The 27,793-nt window shown below is 40.9% G+C and overlaps 1 protein-coding gene across 1 annotated transcript in view; it reads left to right on the top strand.

Annotated features, from left to right (window-relative positions):
- mctp2a (multiple C2 domains, transmembrane 2a) overlaps positions 1-21,949 on the top strand; it is a 39,459-nt gene extending 17,510 nt beyond the window's left edge. Inside the window, 6 exon segments of the mRNA XM_084733747.1 lie at positions 8,887-9,006; positions 10,891-10,932; positions 16,338-16,447; positions 16,551-16,660; positions 18,807-18,904; positions 21,070-21,949. Coding sequence (XP_084589873.1) covers positions 8,887-9,006; positions 10,891-10,932; positions 16,338-16,447; positions 16,551-16,660; positions 18,807-18,904; positions 21,070-21,129 — 540 coding nt within the window. The 3' untranslated portion in view covers positions 21,130-21,949.
- The last annotated feature ends 5,844 nt before the right edge of the window (positions 21,950-27,793 follow it).

Genomic DNA, 27,793 nt, shown 5'->3' with positions numbered 1-27,793 from the left:
TATTCAAATTTTGCATGAGGGATCACTGCTCCAGTTCACGTTAACCAAATGAATAGGAATAGGGAAAAAATTATGTTTTTTTTTTTCTTTTTTTTTTACTTGGAGAAGTCTTCTTTGTTCACATCAAGATAACTTTTTCCTCGTGAGTGGCAATCATAAAGCTGCAAATCCAGGAACATTATAAATTTAGCGTTTACAGATTGATGGTTTATTTAGTTTTATGCTGTTATTGAGTGTTGCTGTGTGAGAAAACTCAGTAAGGAATGGAACCACTTGCAGTATTGTCACTGTTTGCGAGTGCAGAAGGTTACTTGTTTTGATTGTGCAATCTCATCAGCAGAGTCCACACTGTTTGAAGTTTCTTTCGATTTTCAACCAGTGTGCAGCAGTTTTAAAATAGTCTCTCTAATTAGGTAATGTAACAAAAAATGAAAAAAAAAAAAATCTTTCTCACGCATTTAAACAAAGTTCTGGCAAATCCTCATAAACATTTTCATCAGTGAATGGAAATACAAACAAGAAATTTGGATTTTTTTCCCCTCTTCTTGTTTATGCTACAGTAATGAGCCTAGGATCTGCGCTTTTCAAGAGTTTGACAACAGCATGTTCCTTTCTGTGAGGGAGAGAAAATGTGACAGCTAAAATCTTCATAAAATAACGGCCGTTAGATGTGCTTTTCACTAAGACTGAGCGAGATGAATGTGCTATACATCAGCAGTGACTGCAGAGGGGTCACCCAGAGTTCTTTGCTGCACACAAGATTAGGGCCTGTAGATGGAGCTACAGCACTGCTGGAGACATGAACGGAGGCGCTGAGGAGATCAGTTACTTTTCCCAACAGGAGCCATTTGTGGGAACAACTTGGAGTGAAATCCTCCATTCTGTGCATTAGACCAAGAGACACAAGTTTCTTGCACAAAAAAGAAGAAGGAAAAAAAAAAAAGCTAAGTGAGCATGTATTAGCCAGCCAAATTAATCTGCTTCAGAAGTTTAAAGTTGAGAACAATTTTGATTTAGATGAAATGGATGAAAGTTAAAAAAAGAAAAAGGGATCATTTACACTTGAAAGCTGATTTTGAGCTTTGCTGTCATTAGACCGCTTTAAGTATTTAAGTAGAATTAATATTTTAACATATGAGGTACCTCATCTGTCAGGAGTTAGACTAGAAAGAAACCTGTATACCTTATGTGAGTATTTGAACCGTTTTCTTTTTGACACTGCCAGGTAGCAACCGCTTTAGACATCATTTGACAGCCTGTGAAATGCTGATTGCCTCACATCACACACTGTAAAGATGGCATTTGATGAATGTTTGATGCGGTGCAGCTGTAAACACACTTGGCAGCTGCAACGGGCACTTTTTTGGGGGCTGATAGAATCATCGTCTCCCCAGATGAGGGCAGGACAGGGTCAGATCTGGTTCCAGAGGTCTCGGGAGACCACCTGTGTGGAGCCACAGCAGTCGGGGCCATTAACCAGAACACCAGCCTGGCCGAGATCAAAGCCATAATCAGAGTTGTCATAATTGTTCTTGTTAACACTGTCCCTGAAAATGAGATGCTTTGTGAGTCTTGGATCTGCCTGTTTGTGGTTTACTGCATTGCAGTGTGGCCGTGCTTTTTGTGAGAACAGCGAGAGGACTGTGTGTGAACGCCTGTGAATTGTCTCCTTGTTTCTGCTTTGCATCTGTTTTGTCTCTGTTGGAAAAAGTTGGAGGCCTTAAAGGAGTGGGTTTCTTCAGTCTCATGGGGGTTACACTCTCCATCTCTGTGGCTGTGGGAGTTCTCACAGTCTGCGCAGTGGGAATGTGTCTAGTAAGAAAAAAAATGATGGCAGTGATGGGGATGTCTGTATTCATGGTTTCCAGTCTGAGATCTATTAATTATTAAATGATAGGCTATGACTACTTGCAAACTGCTCAGCAGTGCCTCCTGATTTAACACAGTATTATTATTTAGCTGTCCTGAATGGCTGTGTGTCACTTGACAGCTCTTGAGGTTGGCTGAATGCGATGTGTAACCTTGAAACATGTCCCCTTATTAGTGGGATTAATAAGCTTCCTCTGCTAGTATTCACTTCATTAGAGCTGTGAAATCGTTCCCATTTTTATATGTTTTAGGACACTGATTTCAGTTTTGAGAACACGTTTGATTCAAACCAACCGGATTCATTGTTATTTATTTAGCATTATTAAACAGCACAAAGTACGAACAAGTAATGTGTGCTGACTCCTGAGAAGGCAAGGTTTTATCCGTGCATCTGTTGTACTTGTCCTGTTCTCATGCTTTATATTATTCAGCCTAGATGAAGTATGCTCTGTGTTTAACCCCATTGTGTGTGCCATATCATAATGACTGCCTTTAACATACTTGCCACCTTCCTAGTCACAGAGGACACCTCTCCCCAGGCAGCTGAGGCGGCGACCTGTCCGCCCTTGTGTGTGGCTCTTCCGGGGCCGGTCTTGGCCCCGGCGCGTTAACGTGCGTGTGAGCCGAGCTGACAGGGAGAGAGAGTCCGTGCCACTCCCTCCCCACCTCCTCAGGGGAAAAGGCTCGCATGGCAGATCTGTCACCCAGGAGGTCGCTCAGTGTTAACGCTCCCGACACGGATTAAACACTAGTGGCCAGTGCCGGAGTGCGGGGTCAGTGTAGCCACCACTGACAGGCACCACAGGGCCCCCGCTGACTGCCCCGCTCCAGCCTCATACTGGTGCTACTCTGGCCCTGGCATGTGTCAGACAGTTGGGGAGACAACGGCCAGAGCTGGCCCCGTGAGCAAATGCTAATGCCTCGCCTCGCACGGCTGCTTTTCCTCAGTGCTTTGATAAAGCGCTGCTATCACTATTGCACAGTACTGTGCAAGCATCCTTACAAGTTGTGGTCATCATTTTCTTACAGCTAAGCTTTTGTCTACAAATCAGCAAAAACAGTGAACACTGAATTAACTGAAACATCATTTTATTGGTTTTATTTTTATTTTCGAATTTACCCAAGGAATACATTTGTGGTTATATTAGGGCAGGGGAATATAGTGACATTATATAAATATTGTGATATGACAATAGATATCAACTTAGATTTTGGATGTTGTGATTATGGCATAAGTGTTTCCTGGTTTTAATGGCTGCAGTGAAGTGATGTAATTTTCTGAACTTACCAGCCTATTCTGTTCTGTTATTTTACCCACTTATTGGTGATCATTCATTAAAAAACTAATTGTGTTAATATTTTATGAAGCACTTAAAACCATGCCTACATATTTTCACAGTAGAGATAATATATCAATATTGAAGTATTTGTTTAAAAATAGTACCCAGCTGATACTGGATTTTTTGGGGCTGATGCTGATATTAGGGAGTAAAAAAAAAAATCTGATATTGATATATTGGCTGATATTTAAATTTATAAAATCCAAAATGACATCATGGCATGGACACAGTAAACTTTCCCTTGTACTTTTAACAATTATAAATAATTGTACAGTAAAAAAAACAAAAATAGAACAATTAAGAAAAATGATCAAATATACATAAAATACTGCCTACAAAACTAAAGAACTCTGCATTATGATCTGTAAAAAAAATACTGGAAAACATTTATACCAATACAGATATACACAGGTATAACTGTGCTTGGCCAATATTGGTCTGATAATATCAGGGGACCAATATATCAGTCAAGATGTATCATAAACATTGGTTTGAAAAAATTATCAACATTTCAGAGAAATAAACCTTTTGTGTGAACAGAGGTTTGAGATCTTTTACTTCAGGAAAAACATTATGTTTATGCTTTTTTGAGTATGTACATACATCTGATAACGTATAAACGTACACCTGTGATAGGCCAATACTGGCTGACTGATATATGAGTAGGGCTCTAGTCAGAACTATCATGATATTTAATTTAGCCCATATCAATCAGCCCTACATTATATTTATATTCTCCTGAAATGTGTACTTTTGTTGTTTTTTTAATCAGCAATTATAAAGCAAAATAATCGCAATACTTGTAAACAAAGTGGAAAACTATCTACTTACCTTAAATCACCTAAGTACAGTAAATATCAATGTTCCTATGTCTGTATTGGATTTAAAAATTGGATGTAAATTGCATCACACTCAACAACTGTTACAACTGATTTCGGCCCGCTGAAGAGGGACATGAGTTTCCCCATTTTATTGCTCTCACTCGGATACAGCCTCTCTCTGTCTCCCCCTCTCCCTCTGTCTCTCTCTCTCTCCCTCCCTAGTCGATAAGACTTGAGCTGAGCATATGTGAAATATTTATTCAGCGTTAGCTCAGAGCACCATAGCTGCCCACACACTCTACCTGCCCCGAAGAGAAATCTTATCTGTGCTTCCTCTGCCTCCGACACCCCCTGAAAGCCTGTCCCCACACTGGCCCAAGCTCAACACAAATTACATGTCTCATTGCTCTGCGTTTACAGCTACTTTAAAGCCTGCCGCTCCTGTCCCCAGCAAAAGCCCTCAGCCAGACTCTGTTTCAGCCCGGCTGGAAAAAAAAAAAAAAAAAAAAAAGACCTGCGTGAGCTGAGCTGCTACTTGTGCCTTTGATTCATTATTAATCTCTTTTTTTGTGTTTTAATTGAGGAAGTAATGCAGATTAATTTTTACTGCCCTTGATTTCACCCAGAAAAAGAACATCTCCATCAGACTAAAGACTAATCAAGGTTTTTGGAGAGGATTCCTATTCATTTTTGTAAAATAATAATAATTTTAATTTATTTTCTTAATTTTTTATACAGCCCATACTTGCACATAGTCATACGCGCGGATTCTGTCCTTTTTCTGTCTGTTGCGCACAAAAAAAGACACGTATACACACACACACAACCTCAACTTTCAACTTTATTTTGTCCCCGGAGGACAATCACACACACATACACAAACCCTGCAGCCTGTAGTCAGCCTTGTTAAACTCTTTCAGTATATGTTCACGTAATCTGGCATCCATCCACAGCCCCCATGACTGACCCTCATAATGCTGGCTGGCGCTCTTCTCGCTTTGTTTAGCTTTCCAAGTGGAGTGCAACTGAAGAGTGTAGTGAAGATATAGCCAAGATTAAATCTTATGTGTTTTTGGATGGTACATAGTCTTAAAAATAGGGGTATTTTTGAGATCTACAGCATTTAAAAAAACAAAAAAAAAAAAACATAGTGGAAAGGGTGTTTTTAGCGAGCTATTTTGCAGATCTTGTATGGGCCCATGTGCTGTGACATTACATTAAAGCTACTAAAAGGAGTTTTTAACTGGTTATGAAACAGTTTCGATTTATCACTGATGCCTCTATATGACCAACATAAGCAAAGGAAACCATTAGTGAAAAGCTTGGCTATGTCTATACAGTTATTATTAACACCTGCCACCGGGTGGGATTCTCTGTGAAATCAGATTAAACAAGTCTGTGTTTATATTTTCCCAGAGTGAGTGGTATGTTAGCCAGTTAAAAACAAGCAGGAGATTTTTATTCAGATAATTTTATTTTTGAGTTTATATTTTGTGTTTATTGTGGTGGAATCGCTGTTGCTTTTGTCCACGGGGGCTCCCAGAATCAACAAAATATGAAAGTTTCATGTAGTAGCTTTAATCATCAACAGTATTATATGTGTATTATACTGATGTGATGCCTATATTTATAGCCCATTGTCTACTGTAGTGTATAAGGAGAGCATTTGGCAGCCTTACAGTCTGGTGGTGCGTCTGCCAGTCAGTAGTTTGGGTTTGTAGACTGGGCCACCCCCTCCTCTGTTAATCAATTTACAGGATGGTAGAAACTCTTATAGAGGGTGTCTTTGTCCCTTTGTTCCTGCTACGATCCCTTCTCCCTCTCCTGGGAGAGTGTGGGTGGTGGGAGCTGCCATGCTTGCTCAGCTTTAAGTTATTTTATTCACACTTTTAATCGCTGAGTGCTTTATTATTAGGTGCTGGATTCTGCTGGCCAGGGGATCTGCATGAGAAGGCGCAGAATGCATTTAGTGGAATCATATTAATGGCACTATAAAACAAATCTGTCAGGCCGTTCTTAACCCTGCTGGCAGAATTGCTCTGCCCAGGGTTGCCCCCTTCTCCAAGCGCTTACAGGTGGCTAAGGAGAGTGCATCTCCATCATCTACTCCACCGTGTGCTAATAGTTTTATTAATTCATTATTTTTTTTTCTCCCTAGGCACCCCGTGCATAATCATACAGACATTTTTCAGCTAAATGGTGTTTGTCAAGGGAGGTTTCCTACATTAGAGACACTCCTCCCAGACGTTCGTACTAACACGTGTTCAATTACAAGTCGTTCGTTATCCAGTTCTGCTGTGTGTAAACCTAAATGCTCAGGTATATCATTAATTATTACCTCCCTTGCCTTTGTTTGCTGCTTTACGTCCTTTTTGGTTAAATAAATGACTGTTTTATGGCCTGTGCAATGTATTAGCATTGTCGTGTTTAAAAAGTTCAAGGTTTTGCTTGTCCTGTGTAATTTGTTGACGGAGAAAAAAATACGCAGTCAGGCCCTTAAAGACTGCAACGGAGCCCATCTTTGACGGCAATTAAAATGTGGATTATTTTTTTATACAAATTTACACTTGCGCCTGAAAGGTTGCAATTTGTCCAACATGTCCTTTAATCACTCAGATGCTTGCTAATAAAACATAAACCACTTAGAGGGGAATTAGTTCTGTCTCAGTTTCACAGAAGCTCCGGAGAATGCGAGGAGACAAGGGGAAGGTATAGTCCTGCCTCTGCTCATTACCGCGGGATATCTGACGGCTAAGTCTCAGTCTGTGCACCTGAGTGAAGGAATCTGAGAGGTTTTCCCAGATGTTTCTCTCCATCGTTTTTATTAGTGTTAAAAAAGCATGTAAATCCTGAACACATGGGCTGACATACCATGAGGGAGGAATTGAGAAGATATTTCTGACAGTTTTGGTTTATACCCTCATTTAAGCACTCAGTTTAGACACAAGGCATTGTATTTCTGTAGGCTTTTATCTTGTCCACTGAGCCAGAACGCGGTGAGCAGAAATTTGCATTAGTGGGCGATTATGAATACCTGTGACAGATTCTCTCTGCCGGCTCCCTGGGTGGAAATGAATTGGCTCCCTCTGTTGACTTGCACAGGAAGACAGAGACCAAGCAATTAGACTTTAGTGGTTAATGTAGCAGCTTTTGCAGGGAGGGCAAGGAGGTTCAACATTCCTGCTGGGCTCATGTCAGTTTCCAGGCACATTTCCCCCTCTTTTCTTTTTCCTTTTTTATGAGAATACTGGGAATATGACAAGCTACCTGTCCACCAGCCAGCTGAATTCCTCTGGGGTGAAGGGAGCGTCGCTTTAGAATCCCCTCATGGGAACTGAGGTGACAACACATGACGTAGGTTATTCATAACACAGAGATGTACTGCAGCTACCTCTGCACATCATGCATATTCATTGTTTACCTTTTTTTTTTATCCCCCACCAGCTCTAGTTTGCTGCTGGATACGTAATTCAAATGAGCTCTTATGAAAAATAACACTACATATTGTTCATTTCTTTATTTCTTGGTCATCCCGCCATGTTTCTGCATGATGTTCCGACTCACCCACTGACTTCCAGGTTACACTGAGGGATAATAAGCTGTACAGCGGTGAGGCCTGGGGCGGTCAGGCCACAGTGTTGTCTGCATTACTCATGGTTCACGTTTCCCTGGTGGCCATTTGAACCTAGGCCTGGTGTGGCAGTAGGTAGACCGGCCCCCAGAGCAACATGCACGGACTCTGTACGGTTGCTATGACAGGAGCAGTCTGCTGTTTACAGGCCTGCTATTGAGGCCTGAAGGCCCCAGTGCTTCACATCCTGTCTCTGGCTTAACTCGAACATATTGTTCATACTGTAAGCAGCCTCCAGCTCTTTGAGCCTTGACTGTGCAGCGCTACCATCGTGTGGGTTCAACTCAGCAGCTATATTCAATATTTTCAAATGAAGTTTGCAAAAAAAAAAACTTGTTAAGAAAGTTGGATGAATCTCACTGTTGGAAAGGATGCATTAATTAGAGAAAATGTTGTATAGAAAGTATGCAAAAGATTTTAAATTTACATTGTGAAAGATGTCTGTTGTCAGTAAAAGTGGACCATATGTCGGGTGTATTGGCGCATAATCACGCTATAATAGATTTTAAGATTCAACTTGCTGTGGGGGACATTTTTATTTCATCCCTGTCAACCTGCTGGTGTGATCCTCCTCACACATTCCTGATAATTTCAGTTGGAGACAGACTCATTAGGCTGTCACTAAATGGGTTTAAATGCAGCCGTCCAATTAGTGCTCTGCTGTGAAATGCAGTGGGTGTTGTGCAACGTGCTTAGCACCACTTCTTTACAGAATTATGAGGGATTACTCATTCAGTGTGATCCATCTTATTTCTACCAGGGGTCTTGGCTTTTCTCAGTATCATCGCCACGGAGGGGGTAAATGTTGCAAATGCTTCTCCAGTTGCCATATGCGCCTCGTCAGAGAGCCTCGCTGCCTCAGAATCTAAGAGGATTTGATGTGCTAGTTAAAAGACAGCATACCATGCCTATCCATGTCATACTTTCTGTTCTGCAGTAAGGCACTTTGCCAGCACAGTGTTATTGGTGTATATAAATAGGATTTCAAGATATTAAAAGTTGTCCCTGAATGTCTGTTACTTTCAAACCACTAAGAGTAAAATCTGTTGCCATCGGCTCTAAATCTCTGAGGCTTTACAGTCTGTAGTGCTTTTCATGAGATTTAGGATGTGGTTAAATCCATTATATATTTTGTTTTGGGAGCAGGCTTGCTGAGATGTGAAAGCTGAGTCCCTGCTATAGTGTGATGGGCTTTGCGTTACACTGTCATGTCCTGTCTTCTCAGATCTTCCTCGTGACGGTGTGGCACTGGGAACTCTTCATGCTGCCCCTCTTCCTGCTTCTGCTCATTGGATGGCACTACTTCCAGCTCACCACGGGGAGGGCCAGCTCCAACCAGGACCTAGTGAGTGACAAGGCCTCCAAACTCAGTGTTCATCCATACATATCTGTAGACGCATGCTGTTACAGTGCAAATTCAATCTATATGTTAAGCCAACTCCGGTCACACCCCGATGGAATTAAATCCTTAGGCTCACATTGGGAAAATTGCAGTTTTACAGTAATGTCAATTAAAAACTTGGTAAGTCTTTATAATAACCATCATTAATGAATGGTAAATTGATTGATTGATTGATTAATTAAACTTGAGTTTATAGTTACTCCACTGTTAACAAAACAGTACTATTTGTTAATCATTAACAAATGATTTGTAAACCTTTAAGAAGCCATTACATAGAGACATGGACCAGATATTGGTGCCGCTTTGTTAATGGTCAATGGTCAATTAGGAAACCATCTATAAACATTATATAGGTGGCTATTATAAAGTTGCAAAGGATGATTATAATATCTTACGTAACATCTGTAAGTTCCATGAATTTATGTAAGTAACTTACTTCAACCCAAAGCATGATCTTTTCTTAAAGCTACTCAAGTAATTAAGTAGTATTTGTGCCTTTATTTTAATTTGACAATCTACCCAAGTGTTTCATAATTATCATTGCTAACTTGATCATGGAGCCTTATATGTGAAGAAAATATCTCAATAGTTATTCTAAAATTGCAAGCGATGTTTATAATACTTTATAAATGGTTAATAGATTATTATAATGTATATTATAAGTTTAATTAACTGTCAATTTACCGTTTATCAATTATGTTACCCAGTCAGTTATTTATTTTAGAATTGTTTAATAATTGTTTAATAATTGTTTAACATATTAGAGCCATTTTTAGGAAAGAATATCCAAGTTCTTTGATTTCAGCATCTCAAATGTAAATATTTTCTGGCTTCTTTTGTCCTCTAAGACAATAAACTGAATATCTTCTGGTTGTGGACGAAACGAGTCATTCTAGGATGTCACCTTGGGCTGTGGGACACACTAACCAACATTTTTCACCGTTTTCTGACATTTTATAGACCAAAACAGTTAGCTATAGTAGCATTCCACGTGTTTTATGGCTATTTGAACTAGTTTCTTCATTGTTTTCAATAAAAAGAAGCAGTAAGAAGCCACTAAAATGAAATCAGAGTAAATGTATATATAGCCTACAGTCTGTTGATATAGTCCCCTCACATCTGTAAATACAGGACTGTAGTTCTCTTTCCACAACGTTCCACTATCTCTATCTACTGTTATGGAAATTATGTTTGCCCTACACATGTCTGTGAAGGTTAATGCTGTTCACACTTCTGACTGCCCCCCAATTTCACTGTGTTGTAAGCCTTCTCACCGGCCAGCCTGGGGCCTGGCCTGCTCACACACCCTCCCCAAAGCAACATACCCGGCCCGGTGATTGTGTTTATGGCTGCTGGCAAAGATGCCGTCCCTGGGCAATGTTAAAGCCCAGGCTCACCCTCATATCCAGTGTGGAGACTCTGCCACCCCTCTGTGACCCTCTGGCCGGCAATGACACAGCTCTGTTCCCAGGCAATGTCACAGTGTGCACCACATTGGGGTCAGGGATGACTTGATATAAAGTGATCTAGGCAACAGCATCCAAATTAAATGTGTTTTTTTCCTCCTCTTTCTGTTTTTCTGTGTGCTTATGTTGTGGAGAAATGAGATTGCTTTGGTGTGACAGTGCTCTTGTGAGGAAGGCCCTCTTTCACCTCTCCTTTTGTGTGAGGTCACCCCTGTGATGCAGTCTCTATGGAAACAAGCCTCTCCCAATAGGGGTGAATGTACTCAAAGAAAATTTCATTACTAGGTGTTTGTTAAAAATGCTCCAGTGCCCACATGTCCCATTCGTTTGAAATCACCCACTACCCTTTATTTTCTCTTAGGTGAACATGAGCATGGGTGACGACGAAGAGGAAGACGAGAAGGTATTTTATCTTGTCTCTTTCTAACATTTCAAGGGATAATATGTTTTGGTGGCAAGTTATCACTTCTCAGTTTTCACTATAAATATAAATATATCTGCTAAGGTTAACCATAAACATTTCATAGTGACATTACTCATAGTGACATTCTGTGAAAATCTTTTTTAGTATGAACCCTGCTAATATTTCTTTGTGAATAACCAAGGTTAAATCAAACACATAACAATGTGTGCACTGCTTCTGGTGAGTACGAATTTATTGTTCAGCAAATGGCTGTGATTCTTATATAAATGGACACTTGCTTCTTAGAAAATAGAAAATATTTTACCAAAGAGCCACACAGGTTCTAGTCTGTATTTTAGCACAGTCACAATGACAGCTACATCTCAGAGGCTCCTTTCTAACTAAGAATAGAAATATTTTCATGCATCCCAAATGAGGGCAACATCTATGAAACAGTTGTAGCATGTAGCTCTTTATTCTGTTCCTCTGGGTATTCAGTGTCACTCTGCAAATGTACTCCACTGAGATACTGCAGCCCTTTGAAAATCTATAAATCAAATTTAAACAGCAGCGTCAATTAGATTTTCCACAGCTGTTGGGGACAAAATCGGTGGATTTTTTTTGTATCATCATTGTTAAGATGGGAATGACCTTTTACAACCAGAACAAATGAACAAAGTACAGAAACACGGCAGCAAACTTATTCTTTGCCCCAAAGGTTATCAGTCATTTTCACTTGTTCGTTTGCGAGAATTCATAAATGATGTTTATTAATATATCTCTCTAGTGTCTCCTGCAAAACAAAACAACAGGAAATCTTTAAGTAGCCTGAAAATTATACTTCCCCACAGCACATAATATTCAATTACACTCATCCCACTGTTTTCTGTAAAGAAGGAAGAGTTAACAGGGATGTGTATTATTGCTTTATGGCAATGAAGTGTGGAGCTAACGCAAAGCCTCCAAGCAATGACCCTTGTGCTGCGTGTCTAGGCCCAGGATTCATATCCATAATGCACTCAATATATTCTGTTGTGATGACCTGGGGCTGCAAGAAAAGCCAGATTCTTTTAAAAACACAGGCACATCCACCAAATCCTGTCTGAAAGGATGGGCTAATTCACAGATGAAACTCGCATGATATGTCTGCACACACAAAGTGGGAAGCTGTACTTGCTATCATCGCTAGGAAAACAGACAAACTGGTGCTTAAACAAACAGCAGTGATATGGAAAATTCAGCGTATTTATGAATATTGAACTGGACAGGATTGTTTAGGCACTGAATTTAATATAGAATTGTTATTACATTTGTCCTTACCTTGAAACTTCAATATATAATAGAGCAATGTTTACTTTTTTAGTGTACAAAAAATGTCACTGTCTTTAGAAAGGTTTAAGATTGTCTCAATACGTTGCACGTGTTTCTGAACCCAGCCTTCGCCTCTTTAAAGCTTTTTGAAAGGTTTTCCATGAGCTTCCCTAAGCCCTTTCACACTCCGTGGAAATGAAATCTCTCCTTTCATTTACTAATTAAGCAGTCACCCATGTTTGTTTTAAGCTGTCAGCTTTAATTTAAAGTGGCTTATTTGAAAGTCTTGTTATGGTCTTGCTGTCACTTGAATGTGATATCATGCAGTTAGATCAAGCAGTGTAGCTTTACACCTCCTATCAAAGTCTTCTTTAAAAATATTTGGGGTTAAAGAGTGATCAGTGTTAAATTTGATGACTTCAAAGCCTCTGCTTTTTTTCCCCGTGGTCTTTCCTGTAACATGTGAATAAAGGCTTTTCCCTCTGAGAAGGTTATGATTACCACTCAAATATGTTTTTATCCCCCTTTTTCCCCCTTGAGGAAGGAAATATTTAAACCTCAGACAGAGCAGCAAGAATGTGAAGGCATGACGTTAAAGAGAGACGAAAGGCAAGGCAGTGTTACAGCAGGATAATACAGAACAGATTCTCTGCCTGTGAACAAATCTGTCCTCAGGGAAAGAGACAGCTTACAAATTATGTGTGGGCAAAGTGACTTCCCTTTGGCCTTAGGTATCAATTGTGCAGATAGACAATATTTAATCATAACATAAAGAAACAGAGAGGCAAAACAAGTCCATAGATCTCCAATAGAAATGAACAGGGAAGATGAAACAGCCCTTTCATTGCCCCCCGGCTGGCAGCGCTGGTCTGGGGTTGACTTGCTCCCAGAGCTTAGCCCAAGGGAGCTGAGAGGAGGGAGGGCGAGGAGGTGGTTGTGGGGGTGCTAGACTGGGCTGGGGGGTTACTCCATCTCTCACCCGATAGTCCACAGTCACCGCTGGGTCTCCTTGAGCGCACCAGTCAGACAGACTGCCCATGTCATGATCTGTGGCGTGCATGATGAGGGTTACTGCGCACGCACCCACTACCAGCACATTAAAGCCTCTGAGAGCTTTTCTGTGTTTCATCCCAGCAAATTGTTTGTTAGCTTATTTTAGTTCCATGTGAGATAATTTGCTAGGAACACAGGTGTTTTTCATTTAGATGCAATTCTTATCTTTGTCAAAAAAAAAAGAGTCACTAGAAAAATATTCAGTCTGAGAATTCAAATTTGGCACCGTTTATTCTAATTAAAATGATGCTAAATGAGCTTTTTCCAGCCTTTGATAACACACCACGTGTCTGTGAGAGTATGTTTACCTTTGTGCAGGAGATCAAATTGGTTCTCCATTACTGCACCTTAAAAGGAAGCTTTTACAATTTTATCTGAAATGAGAATATGATTTCACACAGGTTTTCTAATCAGCAGACATTTAGGATTCATTTAGTCCATCCCCCGTTTGCCCATCCTTTTCCATTTCAGAAGGAGATCTTTTATTTATTTTTGTTTTCTCTGCACTCATGAGCATGCTAAAAAGAGAAATGAACAAAGATAAAGAATATCATCAGATGATTAATGTAGGAAGGACTTCAGTTTTGGTCGCTAAGGAGATGGAGGATTTCAGGAATCTTAAAGCACATGAATAATGATAATCATGAGAGCTCTGCCTCTTGATGCATACTTCAGAGTACATCTATTTGTCTGTTTTTCCTTTTAGAAATGAAAGCCAATATGGTTTCCTCCTTTATTTCCTGCCGGAGCTGTATTTCTGGCAAAATTTACCTTACATGTGTATCCACTGCAGTTAAATAATGTCTCACATCTCTTATTAGATTTGAATTCTAAATCATGTAATTGGGCCGCTTAAACTAGTTGCAATGAAAATATGAAAAGGAATGTGAGCCTAACTGATGAGGCTCCATATTGAGTGAGCTATAATTTCCCAATGCATGTCTCTCTGGGTCCATCAGGAGCTCAGATTGTAATGGCTTTTAGCAGACTGTAACAGTGTTCCTCGCTTTCAAAATAAACTTAGGATAAAGAGCTCAATTAACACCTGATGTGGAGTAAAACCTCCTACTCCTACTCCTCTCAATGCAACGGAGTGGAGTAAGATGATGCACAAACACAGATAGTCCTCTTTCCCCATGATGAGACCATGAGATGTTAATCTCAATCGAGGCATATTTGTGATAGTTTCTCCTTTTTTGGACAGTGCGGAGCCTCCAGTGTGTGTGTCCAGATCTGAGCCCAGTGGGGGAGGCTCTGCTAGTGTGGGAATTGCTCTCTTCCTGCGCCTTTCGTGGAGAAGAGCAGGCCTGACAGTGGGGAGTCTCTCTGTGCTGGCAGACAGTGTGTTCCCAGGGGCTGCCTCATGAAGCTCTGATAAAGGCATTCTGTCTGGACCCTGTCAGTGCACACAGGCTGCGGCTGCGGCTGACTTGTAACATAAACATATAGACATCCTCGAGCCTCCTGTTAGGGTCCATCAGAGCGCCCTCCCCCAACACTCCTGTTCCCCTTCTCCCTCTCAACTCTTCCTCTCCCGCCCTCTGTCATCATTCCTGTCATTATTTCCTCCTTTTGATGTGAGGCTTCTCAGCCCTCTTTAGCTTGTGTTACTTGTGTTATCTCTAGTCACTCCTCTTCTTCTGGAAGGCTTCACGCCCGTCGTTATTTCCAGCTTTCATATGATCATTTCATTTTGAGACAAACCCTCCAACCCCCCCTCACATATTGACTTATTGCTTTGCCGCATTCAGTCATTATTATGTCAGGGCATTAAAAGCAAATAATACTTTGTGTGCAGTGTTAGTTGTGTACTCTCACGATTAAGGGTCTCAAAGGGTTCTTCCTGAAGGGCTGTGGGCTGGTTCTAACCAGAACTATTTGCTGCTGAAGACCCCTTTTTAGAAGAAAGGGTTCATCGAGTATACTTTGTCAGACTAGTGGTTCCATTAAGGACTCTTTTCACCCAGAAAACCCTTTTTCGAAGAGTTCTTCAAGGATTGTTGAAAGCATGAGTGTTAAAAAAATGTTTTCTCAACTTAAACAATGGCAATTATAAATTGTTAATATGATGGATGACCACAGTATACAGTCTGTGGGATTCAGTATTTTTTTTTGACCCATCTGTATAATAAAATGTGGTTCTTTGTAAAACCCTCAGAAGACAAGAGGGTAGTAGGTGAAACCTTTAGAAAATAAATTTACGTTAAGTCCCTCTGGGTGAGTTCTATATGAAATCCTTGGAATATACAAGGGATGTTGGCAGAACAGCCTCAAATGGGCGGGTTCTAAACGAAACAGCTAAAATAAACAAAATGGTGGTTTCTAGGTGAAATCCTATAAGAGTAGTAGTAGTATTAAAGAGTTCTTGTTAGAACAAACTGGGTGGGTTCTATGCCCTGGGAATATAAAATATCTGTTATGAAAGTTTCTACCAGGGATCAAAAAAGGTTCTCCTATGTGGACAATCCAAAGAACCCTGCATGGTTCTAGTTAGCACTTTTAAATCTAAGAGTGTGACGAGAATGATCCACGTGAAGGAGTGAGCTGGCGTTCTAAGCGGGGTGAAGTGTTGTTCTCATGCACAGAACATGTTAGGATAGCCTGACAGATCTGTAAAAACATGCTCAAACTTGTTCTATGCAGGCGTCTGGAATGGAATCTTTCCTAAGTTGTGTGAGGCCCCTGCACTTCTTGTCTAGGTCGTCTAGTCTGCCTGATTGCGGATGGCCATTTTGTGTACTTTTCATCTACCAGAGAGTCTTGATTGTGCTGCACTTGTGCAACAGCTCTATTGTATGTGGTGGACAAAAGCTGAAATCTCTCAGCCATCCACATAACAGCTTCTGAGCACTGAGTCTGTCTCATCTTCAAAAGCATAGTCTGAAGATGTACAGTGTTTGCTCATTATGGGCCATTCAATAGATAAATCACACATAATAGCACAGCAGAGATAAACTGGTCTTTGTCTACCCTGCCCAACAATTGACATACAGTGTACCTCATCAGTGTCTGTGCGTTCTTTTTTCTTTTTTCTTTTTTAGGAATCCGGTAAAAAGGGTTTGATGGACAAGATACATATGGTGCAGGAGGTAGTGCTGGTTGTCCAGAACGTTTTGGAGGAAATCGCAAACATCGGAGAGCGAATAAAGAAGTAATTTGACTTTTTATATTTGTTCTACAAAGCATCTTTATTTGAAATTATTATTCTTTTATATAGAAGTTCACATTTATCTGATGCAATCATTCTTTTATAGCATCTTCAACTGGTCTGTCCCTTTTCTGTCCTGCCTGGCCTGCCTGGTGCTTTTTGTGGTGACAGCACTGCTATATCTGATCCCTCTGCGATACATTGTGCTGATATGGGGTAAGTTCTACAAAAAAACACTATTTAATTCAGAAAAATTATACATGGAAAAAAAGAAAAAAAAAACATTTGTCTAACTAAAAGTGTATTGGGCGAATAACAAAAGCTAACAAACTCCCACTTTTTGTTTTTGATAGATCCTTCATTACTATGACCAAAACATCCTAACAATTTGTATAAAAATTTGACGCCCATGCCACTGTTGCAAAACACAACTCTTATTCGGTCTTCCTAACTGGAAATCCATGATTTAATGAAGTACAGTAATGTAAGAACTCTGCCATCTCTACACCTCTGCAGATGCACAGAGATCAGACAGCTGCAGAGGTTTGCTCTGCTCAGTGTGGGCTGATGTAGCAGAGCCCAGCAGAGGCGAGGCCTAGGGTTTGTGTGAAAACAAAGCAGAGGTAGAGTAGCAAGCTGTATATAATACATGATGTCCTTGGGCAGTCTGTAGGCTCCTGGTCTAGCCTCTCATTATCTGCTGTAGTCATACAGAATAGACAGTCATCTCAGTGGTCAGGGAGATATGCTGCCCTTAACAGGCTCTCCTCCTCCAGCTGTAAGCCCACAACCACTGTACATCCACACTGCCTTCAACACAATCAATACCAAAAAACCATCATATCAAACAAAAAACACACAGTCTGAGACACTCCTCTGCCTCCCCAGTTAACCCCCATCTCTGTGGTTGCGAGGCAAGCCTTTCAAGTTGCTTGCACATGTTTAAGTCCTTAGGTTCTTTGTCTGCATGTTGAGGTACAGGCAGTACCAAGCTGTGAATATAATGGTCCCATTACAAGACCCCAGAGATAGTTTTCTTCTCTGTGGTATGCAGCCATGTGCAAAGTAAATATAGATGTGCTAGAAATGATCAGATTGAAGCAAATATAAGTGAGCAAAAGTTGTCATGAATGTGTGCCTGTTTCTCAAAGTAGAGTTACCATTATTCATCTGCTTTAACTGCTTAAGTGTTTCTTTATGCATATTAGGGCATCATTTCACTACATGATTATAATGGCCGAGAGAATTCATGATCAGGGACAGATTTAGAGAAATATTCATGCAACGGCAAAAGGCTGCCATTGAGTCTTTAAGGAGTGGCAAAAATATTAAATCCTGATTTAATAGCAAACAAGTAAATATTTCAATAGTTGCTTGGAAAACCCCCCAAATTAATATTATTGTGGCACATGAATAGGGGGCATTAGAAATAAATACATTATATTTCCAAATCTGCAGGCATTTTTCCAATTACAGGTTTTTTGCATTGAGCCTAAGCCTCCTATCACCTAGCTTCACATGTGTCCAGAACAGCTCATTAAATACATGTCTTACTTTACACTCCTTAATGTGTTATTTTTGAAATTAATCAAAATAAATGTGACCCTATAGTAGATAAGATGTTGCCTGATAAAGGGACAGCTAGTGGAGCTAGAAATCAAAACCTAGGAAAGCTCAACTCTTGCTGCATTCAGATGCACTCAGACACTTTACATTTCCAACCAGCCACAACTTATCATATATATTATCATATATATTTTTTGATAAAGATTTTTCAAAACGAGGGTGGCAGCAAGAGTGGCAGCTCTCTCAACACATTAGTAAGATCGTTTATTGTTGTGTCTCATTCCCAGGACTGATGTTTTGGGTTGGTAAAGTGACGCATGCACAGCAGAATAATGAGAAATACTGCCAGAGGGCACTTCTAATGGCCACACACTTCTGATGGGTCATCAGTGATGACTGAAAGGGATTATGTTCCTGAGTCTCTACATTAAGAAAAAATAGCATATTACGGCTTTAACTTTGTTTACTGTTTAAGCATATGGTATGTTTAAGAGATATATTATCATATGATTAACATGATATTCATATTTCATTTTTTAAATATCACAGTTATCGTCAATATCAGTATTTTACCCTAATCCATACTTGTCTCAACTGTATTGATCTGGCTTGAATTTAGTTTGTCTGACAGGGATCAAATGAAATAGCATCATATAATGCAGTTACTGACACACTGGTGGGAACAGACAGGGTTACACAACTCTTTTTATTACTCTTATTCTTTACACTGTAAAACTGAGTGAAAATATGCTGGTTGGTGACACCTTTATTTATTAATGTGTTCTTGTTTTCACAGGCGTTAACAAATTTACCAAGAAGCTGCGCAACCCATATACTATTGACAATAATGAAATACTGGATTTCCTCAAGAGGGTGCCTTCTGATGTTCAAAAGGTAAGGGTCCAATTTTACATACAGATAGGGAGGGAATTCCCTGAAGATGTCTGCATTATTTGCTGTACCAGAATTCCCAAGTGTTGCAGAAATATATCCTCTGGCTTTGTTTGATTATTAATGGACTCTCGCCTTTAAAGCGGCCCTGGCCCAATTATTCCTCAGTGCAGCTCCATGTAGTCGCCGTAGCGCCTGAGTGAGGAGATGCTCAGATCTGTCCTCAGCCATATTGCCGCAGCCTCGTCCGTTATTAGCAATTTTGTCAGTCTGATTGAAGCACTGTGACATTAAAGCCGGTGATTGGCCGAGGGCCGGCAGAGGGCTCCTGACGTCTCTGGCTGTTGTGTCAGCACAGAAACTCTGATGTGGCCTCAGTCACTTCAGGGTGGTGGAGTCAATTAATGTAGTCGTGAGCCCCAGTCGTCTTGCTGGGTGCCATATGTGATTACATATTAGCCATGGCTGATATGTCATTTGCATTTACATCACAGAGCTGAGGAGAGCTGTCAGGGCGTTGTAAGTGGCGCCGGGCGCTCGCCGTTCTCTGACGGAGAATTTTGCTCGGCCAGGAAATGAAGTGCCACACAGTGCCTTCATCTCCCAGGTAACTCGCCAGACGGAATTCAGCGAGAAATCCTGACAGTCTGGATCTGGAAAGACACTCTCACCCCAGTCTGTTTCTCTGCTGCACCCTTGATGTCCTCCTGCAGCAAGCCATTCCTGACTTCTCTGTGATGTTGGAGGGAGCCTGTGTTGTTTGAGATTTGGCTGACTGAGTTGGCAAAACAAGGTGGTGAATACATTTTTGATTCAGAATCCTTTGTATGTCTTCTTCCCCATTGGGATACAATGTTTGAGCTTTGAAAATGACTCACTTTCAAATCTCATGGAAACGATACTTTTTAGCCTGGTTTAAAGGAGAAACTACATCTTGAAAATAGCTCCAATCATAAAAAAACAAAACACTCTTAAGATTCATCATAAGTGTGTTTCATTATGTGCTGTGAAAAAAATAACCTTAACATCATATACACAGGAGACCCAAAACAATAGACCACATACTGTATTTTGTTTTTGTTGACTTAGAACTTCAATCCTCAGATAGGTGTGGACACAAAAAACACCACAAAGGCTGAAAATTGACTCCTGTCTTTCTTGCAAATGTGACTTGGCAATTAGTGCCTGTGCACATCTACAAAGTCTGCCTCAAACGGGGACTTCTGACAACACTGTGTCTGTCCTGAAATAAGAAGCATCTGTCAGTTCTGAGGACAGTTTCATGTTCTGATGCAGGAGGCAGTCACTTTGTTCCCACATTCCATCTCCCATTCTAATAATGGAGACCGGCTAATTAGCATAGAGTTCTTACCTTTATTCAACAGATTCACCGTATTGTTTGAGCTCAGCAAGCATGCTTCAAAAGCAAGTTTTCAAATTCCAGCTCTTCTCCTTTTCAGTTTATGATCAGTCCTCTTTGGATTATGGTGACAGTTTTGGAAAAGAAAAAGAAAAAAAAAAACTAGCGGACAATTTAACCAAATTTTTTGAATGTCAAAGACAACATGATTCTACAACATAAATTTATTTTGTAAATCCATTCGAACATCAATGACTTTCTAGAAACAGAAATCTATCTTAAGCATACTTCTACATGTATAACTAGCAGAACAAAACAAGGTTGTAAGTTCAAATGTCACATTTCTCGTCTTGTTTTTCGCTGAAGAAATCAAAGTTAACTGAAGGTCTGCAAAGCTGTGAAGAAAATTATATATCAACCCATGTTTGGTTACTTAAACAACACTCACTTTGTACTATTCTCGGGCTTTAACAAAGTTTTCTTTAGGGGACATAACTTACAGTGAGTGATTATGCAGTTTGCAGCTCCCTCACTGGCCTGACAGGTCATCTCAACAGTTGATGTCTGTTTCTAATATTGTGATTGTGGTGCAGAATGAGGGGGGCGTACACTGGTACGGAACCCTTGACTCTTCAAATCCTTCCTCCCTGTGATTAATCCCCTCTGCTCCTGTGTTTAAAAAATGATTCATTACAGGCGAGCCCGCCTCGCTTTCCCCTGCACCAGCTCTCCTCAGGGGAGCCATTACCGTGCGCTCCACTGAGCTCGGATTACCTGCCTCTGACCAAACTCCTGTTTGTTTTTACAGGTGCAGTACAGCGCTCTGAGAGCGCCCACCAGCCAGAGCCAGCCACGGAGGAAAAGGTAAGCTCTGCGCTGGACACGCTGGATGAAAGGCTGCTCTCCTTTTGAATATGGCACGACGCAGTCCACCTGACAACAATGCTCCAGTGTCAGCAGAGCCCATGACCCCATGCACCCCACCGTACCACCCTAACTCTGCCCCCTGCCGCTGAGGGGCAGCCAGCCGCTCTCTGGCTTGTGTGTTTGCCACCCCCCTGACAGAGGCTGTGAACTGCAGCAGCAAGGAGGGCAGCACATGGCGCTGTCAATCACAAGCCTGGAGGTAAAGAAAAGAGAGCGCTGCAAGGCTCAGCCTTCATCTTTGGATATAATTTAGAAAAGAAATGAAAAGCGTCGGGTTTGGCTTACCTTAGACCTCCGCTGTTATGCTTTGTTTTTGAGTTTGTGAAACTGAGAAATTTGCCTTCAGGTAAAGTTAATACGAGCTTAAGTTTATGGAAAACAAAACATGGCGATGGTTTTTTCTTTATCCATTAATATAATTAAGGGTCAAAAGGTCATATTTATCACAGTCCATTTGAAATGAAAAAAAAGAAAAATTATATTTTTTATCGCACCTTTGAAATATTGGTATATCTGCATGTTCTGTTTATTTTTTTTGTGGTAAGGTTTTACTGTATATAAAACAATTCTGCCAGCTTTCTTTATTTTATCTCAGCAAAAAATATATATTTATACCTATGTGTATTATTTCCAGCTGACTTTTGTAAATTTCTATCTTACTGTATGTTAGACTGATTAATTTGAGAGTTTTATTTTTACTCAGTATCGTGTGCATCATCAAATTTGCAAGAATCCTGAATAAAGAATCTTGATCAGTTTGAGCTCTTGTTTTCGCCCGTGTTTTTTCAATAACTGCACTCTAGTGAGGATGGATTACACCACTTCTTTACTTGAATACACAGTAAACACATCTGATTACACAACACAGCCATTGGAACAGAGCTCACACACCGGCCACCGCTGCGCCTTGGTTACCGAGCTCACATCAAAGCTGTGTGGCTCCAGTGTGCTTCCTAATGCATTGCTTTGTTGCCTTCTCACAATAACAGGGTCCAGATGAGAGAGAAAGAGCTCATCTCACAGAGAGTGCTCTCTCCATCCTCAGCACTTAGTGCTTTACATTCCCACTAAAATCACCTGGCCTATCTAATGGTTACACACACACATACTCTGCTTTTTTTCCATCTGACTCCCCACAATAGTTTTTCTAAGTAGAGGGATATAGTATATCCTCTGCCAATTTTCTCAGCTGTATTTAGTTTACATAAAGAAAATCAGTTATTGACACCTCTTGCCATTTTGATTTTTGCAAAACTGTGTCAATTTCCTTCAAAAATTTTGCAATTCATACTGCACTGCAGGACTCACCGATAAGGATTGGCCACTTGTCCAGGCAAAATAAAATCCCATGTCAGGCTAGTAAATCTAGCAACTAAAAGAAATATTATTTGTATGTGATATATATGCGATATAATATTTTGTGAATCAATTAATTGTTAAAGTAATCGTCCTTGCAAAATGACAGAAAATGCCATTTTCAGTCTCTCACATATGGATTATGGATCAATATTTGGATTTTGGACTGACAAAACAGGACAATCAAAGACATACCTTGGAGTTTAAGAAACTGAGATGCACATTTTTTCCCTGTTGTCTGACATTTTATAGACATAGCAGCCCTAGAATCAACATGCCAAGTTATTCCTTTATGACTGCTAATAACAAAAACAAACCCAACAATTTGTACAGGGGCAAGTAAAAAGTGAGTTCAAGCAAATAGATTTCTGACTCACTAAGTGACAAAAAACAAACAAAACATTAACGTCAAACCCTGCCCTGATTCAACATATAAGGTAGCCCTCATAAGAGACAGCTAAAGAAAAAAAGCAGGTAAAGAAGGAAACTCACTTTTCCCTCCCTTACCTGCTTTCTGATGGTAGAGAAATGGCAACTACTCTGTTTTAAAATATACATAGTTAGAGCTGAAGTTGAAGCTGAACTGAGGCTTGGACCCCACCAATGGGAGTTTGTTCTAACTGATTGGGGGACTGAGCATCGCGGCCGGGTGCCCCCCCCCCCTCCTCAGCAGAAGCACGCTGGTGAAAGAGCATCCATCTGTGCTTTGTGAAGAGTTTGATTGGCTCAGGGGGACCTGGTGGAGCCCCGGGCTATCTCTTTTGACAGGCTGATAGAGACATCACTGGGCTCTCCCAGGAGCTGCCACCAGGGGTCCATTTCAAAGTGAGAGGGTGTGGAGGTGACCCTGAGCTTCTGACGAGCTAAATCCCACACACTGGCTGAAACCCTCCTACATTCTTGGCTCCATCGGGGCTGGGGGGCTGGTTGTGGCTGCGCTGAGAGGAGGGCAAAGCTGGGGTGGGGAGGGAGGGGGGGCGGAGGGTGCAAGCAGATCACTGGCAAGACCCGATGAAGTGTCCCCAAGAGGTGAAACCAATTAAGCAATACTCCCAGGGTACTTTTAATCGACATTTCAGCAAACAGCCAAATTGCCGCACCAGGACATCTAAATCTCAGACAGAACACGTAAAATAAGAATATGACAATTAGCGGGCGCATTAAGCCTGATTTAACTAATAAAAAACTTTGGTGAAGAGCAATTTTTAAGTTGAAATAATACAGGCGGATATATTATTGAGGCAAATGCTGGCAGTGACATTATGAGAGGTCATATGGGAATACGGTTGCCTGCCTCCAAGCTGTCAAATCTTTGGATCTGTGGCACTGAGGTTGTGGTCTTGAATGTTCCCTGTATCATTCATAGTCAGCGGATCACACAGACGAGTCTGACAGGGTTGCAACAATTGTTGATTCGGGTCTGCATGCTCCAATGCACACTCATGCCACACACACACAAACACACATAAGCTCCTCTTCAAAGAGGTGTAATCATATTTAAGGAATTATTTATCAATGTATTTCCTCCTGGGAGGGCTGCGAATCTCAGCAGAGGAAGTCACTGTGCAATATGGTCCCTGAATGCAGTGGGGAAAATCCCTGGATGTTTTACAAGCTTGCTAATGAACATTTGAGCCACACAGCAGTTAACATTGTCTGATCACATTTTTTCTCCAGTAGTTGTTGTTGTTGTGCATGGTGTGGCAGTGATGTCTTCATCAGGCTGTCAAAAAGGAAGTGCCTGCAGCTGTGGCGGATCCCCCCAGAGCCTGTCACACTCCTTGTTTCCATGGCAGTCCTTCAGGCAGCACCACAGGCAGGCTGTGTGCAAGGACCCATACAACCTGTTTTTTCAGCAGCCGCTCCTCTGATGTTCAGCCCCGGAGCGGGCGTCAAACTACCAAGTGCAGAGAGAGAGAACACTGCAGCCTTTCTCTCTGTTGCAGTTCTGCGCTGCTTTACAAGGAGATGCATAGCAAAAGAAAAAAAAAAACCTTCCTCATTTGAATAAGCCACTATTCTCAGCACCTCCTTAGTAATTGTTACATGTGCAATGCCGTTAAGGTTCTCTGACCTCCTCTCTGAGAGACATAATGCTCACAGTAGGACAAAGTAACAAAAGCACGACTCTTAGTTGACTTACATGTGTTGAAGCTCTTATGCACATGTTATTTGGTCTGCTTGTACCACCTGAGAAGCAGGTCATGGAGATCAGCGGCTGCGCTCCAAGTCCCAACTGGCCTAAATTAAAGGTGCAGAGGTTACTGTCTGCCTCCAGACACAACCCTGACACCAATAAAGAGCAGAATTTGCCAGGCATCAACACAGTTGAAACACAATCCAAATGATGGAATGCACTGATTGTTTTGCTAATATGAGCACAATTATCTGAGGTGGCTGCACGAGGGGCTTTTAAAGGTATAACATGAACAAATCCACATTAAAATGCTTAAAAACATTAGATATGTTATAATTTATATTTTGTATAGTTAAATTATCCAAAATCTGAGTCCTGTACAGTTTTGCAAACCCACACCTGCCCAGACCTGCATCAGAACCAATCCGATATCTGCACTTCTCTCCAAGTCAAATCTGCACCTTCCCAGAACCTTTAATATAAGTCCTGCGATCCAACCCGTACCCGTGATTAAGCACACATACACAGTCACTCCCTTGTCACTCATTTGTGTTTCCAACTGGGGTAGCACCTGTCGATGTGTCTCCATAGTGATCATGAACCCAGCTTGCTGTTCTCAAAAGCTAATAGCAAAGTCACTAACAATATTATTCTCGCAGTCTCTGATCACAGTAAATTTCTCCTAAACATCTGACTTACTTTTCAACAATGTACTATCCACAATTTGGTATTCTCCACTGGTTATTTCTCCCTTTATGTTATTAGTTCTAGCTATCATCAAGCCTTCACTGCTGTCAGATGAAATAGTTTGGCAGGATGTGGGGTCAAAGATTGTGTTGTAGATGTTTACAATAAAACCCTGTTGGCTAATTATACTTAATAGCAGATTTAAATGTCTCAGGACTCAGGACTCTATCCCAAATGTTTCCAGCAATGTCCAAATGCAGAGATGCAGAATTTATTGAAGTTAAGAGTGTGTTTTCTGCTAGCCGTTGCTAGCTCATTGCTACAACTTCCGGGAAAATACAGGATACCACAGATATGTCAGAGTGAGGAAGGAAGTCGGTGCACATGACTAAATGTAACTTTAAAGGTAAATATGTTTTCATTAGTGAATAATTACCTGAAAATAGGAATTGCGTTTTCATCAAATTAGAATGATCCCTTTTTATCTACAGAGGAAGCAGGCTGTGTTGCACTACCACATTTCCACAGTAGCCCTGAACAGACAAACCAAATACTGGATCTAGTTATGGCCTCTCACATTTTTTACAAGTTTTGCTAATGCAGATGTTTCTTCCATACACTTTAAAGAGGAGATGAGGCGAGCTTTATTCAGCTGGGTGCAACATGGAACTTCACCACTAGATGCCACTAAATCCTGTACACTGGTCCTTTAATATTACCTCATTAATGAACATGATGTCCATAGATATAGAAAGAGTTTCATCAGCTGCAGTGGTTGTTTAAAGGTTAAGATAACAATTCCCATGATCTCATGCTGCTTCACAAATCATCTTCTTCATCAGTCTTTTGTTATTGTTTAAATGTGAGAGAGACCCATATCGGCAGAATTTACATATTGTGCCTTTAAAATTATACTGTAGCCTGCTTTTGCAGTTTTTTTCAGCTTGTAACTAACCATACAGCACATTGCTTTAGTCTCTCCCACTGATAGAAGATATAAATCATGGTAACCAGGATTGATGTTGTCTCTGGGAATAGGGGTGGGAATATGACTGTGATAACAACAGAGAGAAAAATGGCCGCTAATAGCAGCTGTTTTCAGTAGCTCCAGTTTACTAATAATTCATTTTGTGGCCCACAGTACACGCTGGTGTTAAGACATGGCAAAAGCCATAATTCTTTATAGCATCAAGAATAGGAGATGGCCTTTAAGAGCTGAAATTAAATCATTGGCCTTTAAAAGCATCTCTCTAAGGGGCAAGCTGCATTAATAAATTCAACTGATTCTACTTTAATATTATTCAGAGTGCATTAAAATGAAGACAACAGCTGGGATCATGCCCAGTCTCGGGAGTATTGCTCGGGCCAATGAGGGCCGGCGAGATGCAAAGCATGTCTGAGCGCAACCCCGCGTTGTGGACGGGGGGGACACAAGGTCTCGATGTTACAGGTGCAGGCCTGACAGAGGTTGTCGGGTACTGACACCGGCCACAGGACAGCTACGGCCTGCCTCAGAAACAATGTCACATGGGAACAGACACCCGGCCACCCAGCCAATCAGGCCAGCTACTGCCACAATCATGACAGTACTGCTTATGAGAACTACAAGAACCTTCAAACTATTAAATGTTTTTATAGCCGCTGTGAGGAATAGTTATGGGCTTCCTTTGTTATGTTGAAAAATGGATAAACCATAGAAAAAAACTGCGCTGTAGCTTTGAAAAAAAGAAGAAATAAAGTGTTAAGCTTCCTAACATTTGGTGTTACATCAGTGCTCTATAGTTAGCACAAGCACATGCGTCAGGAAACAATACAAAGAATAATTGAACTGCATATTTCATTCTAATTAACAGTGATATAACGCAATGTGACTCTCAGCCTCCTGAGGAAAGAGCACCATATTTTGTTTGATGAATCTGCTAAAGCCACCGCTAGTCTCGCCACTAACCCCCGGGGAATCAGGTATCATTAGAGATATGAACAGATCTGCTTTTTGTCTCGCTGAAAGAAGGGGAAAACACATTTCCTCCACGCTGGCACATGGGTGAATGTGAAAGTGTTCAATATTAATAGCCTTTCATCAAGGACACAATTAGGACACCTCTATTTGACACATTCTATAGGTTCTGAATGAATATGGATATATGGTCCCAAGGAAGGAGCCACTGGCTGAATAACAAAGTGAAATCTCCAGCAAACCCAGCAGAATGAAGAATGCACAACATGACAATCGGGGGGGAGCTGATGTATTTTGATCCAATGTGAATTTAAAAGAAGCAAGAGACTCTAAGTGTATTATTATTAGCCCGATTTATAATTCACGGCCAAGGGCAAGTTGTATATTTATCCAAATTAGCATACTATGCAAACACAGAAATGCAGCACACATATTAAAGAGGCCACATTACTTTCATCTGGTACACTT

This window comes from Lutjanus erythropterus, chromosome 13 (assembly GCF_056507025.1).
Source record: "Lutjanus erythropterus isolate fLutEry1 chromosome 13, fLutEry1.hap2, whole genome shotgun sequence".
Lineage (NCBI taxonomy): Eukaryota > Metazoa > Chordata > Actinopteri > Lutjaniformes > Lutjanidae > Lutjanus > Lutjanus erythropterus.
Note: the sequence above shows the minus strand (reverse complement) of the source record. Positions and strands in the feature narration are given on the sequence as shown.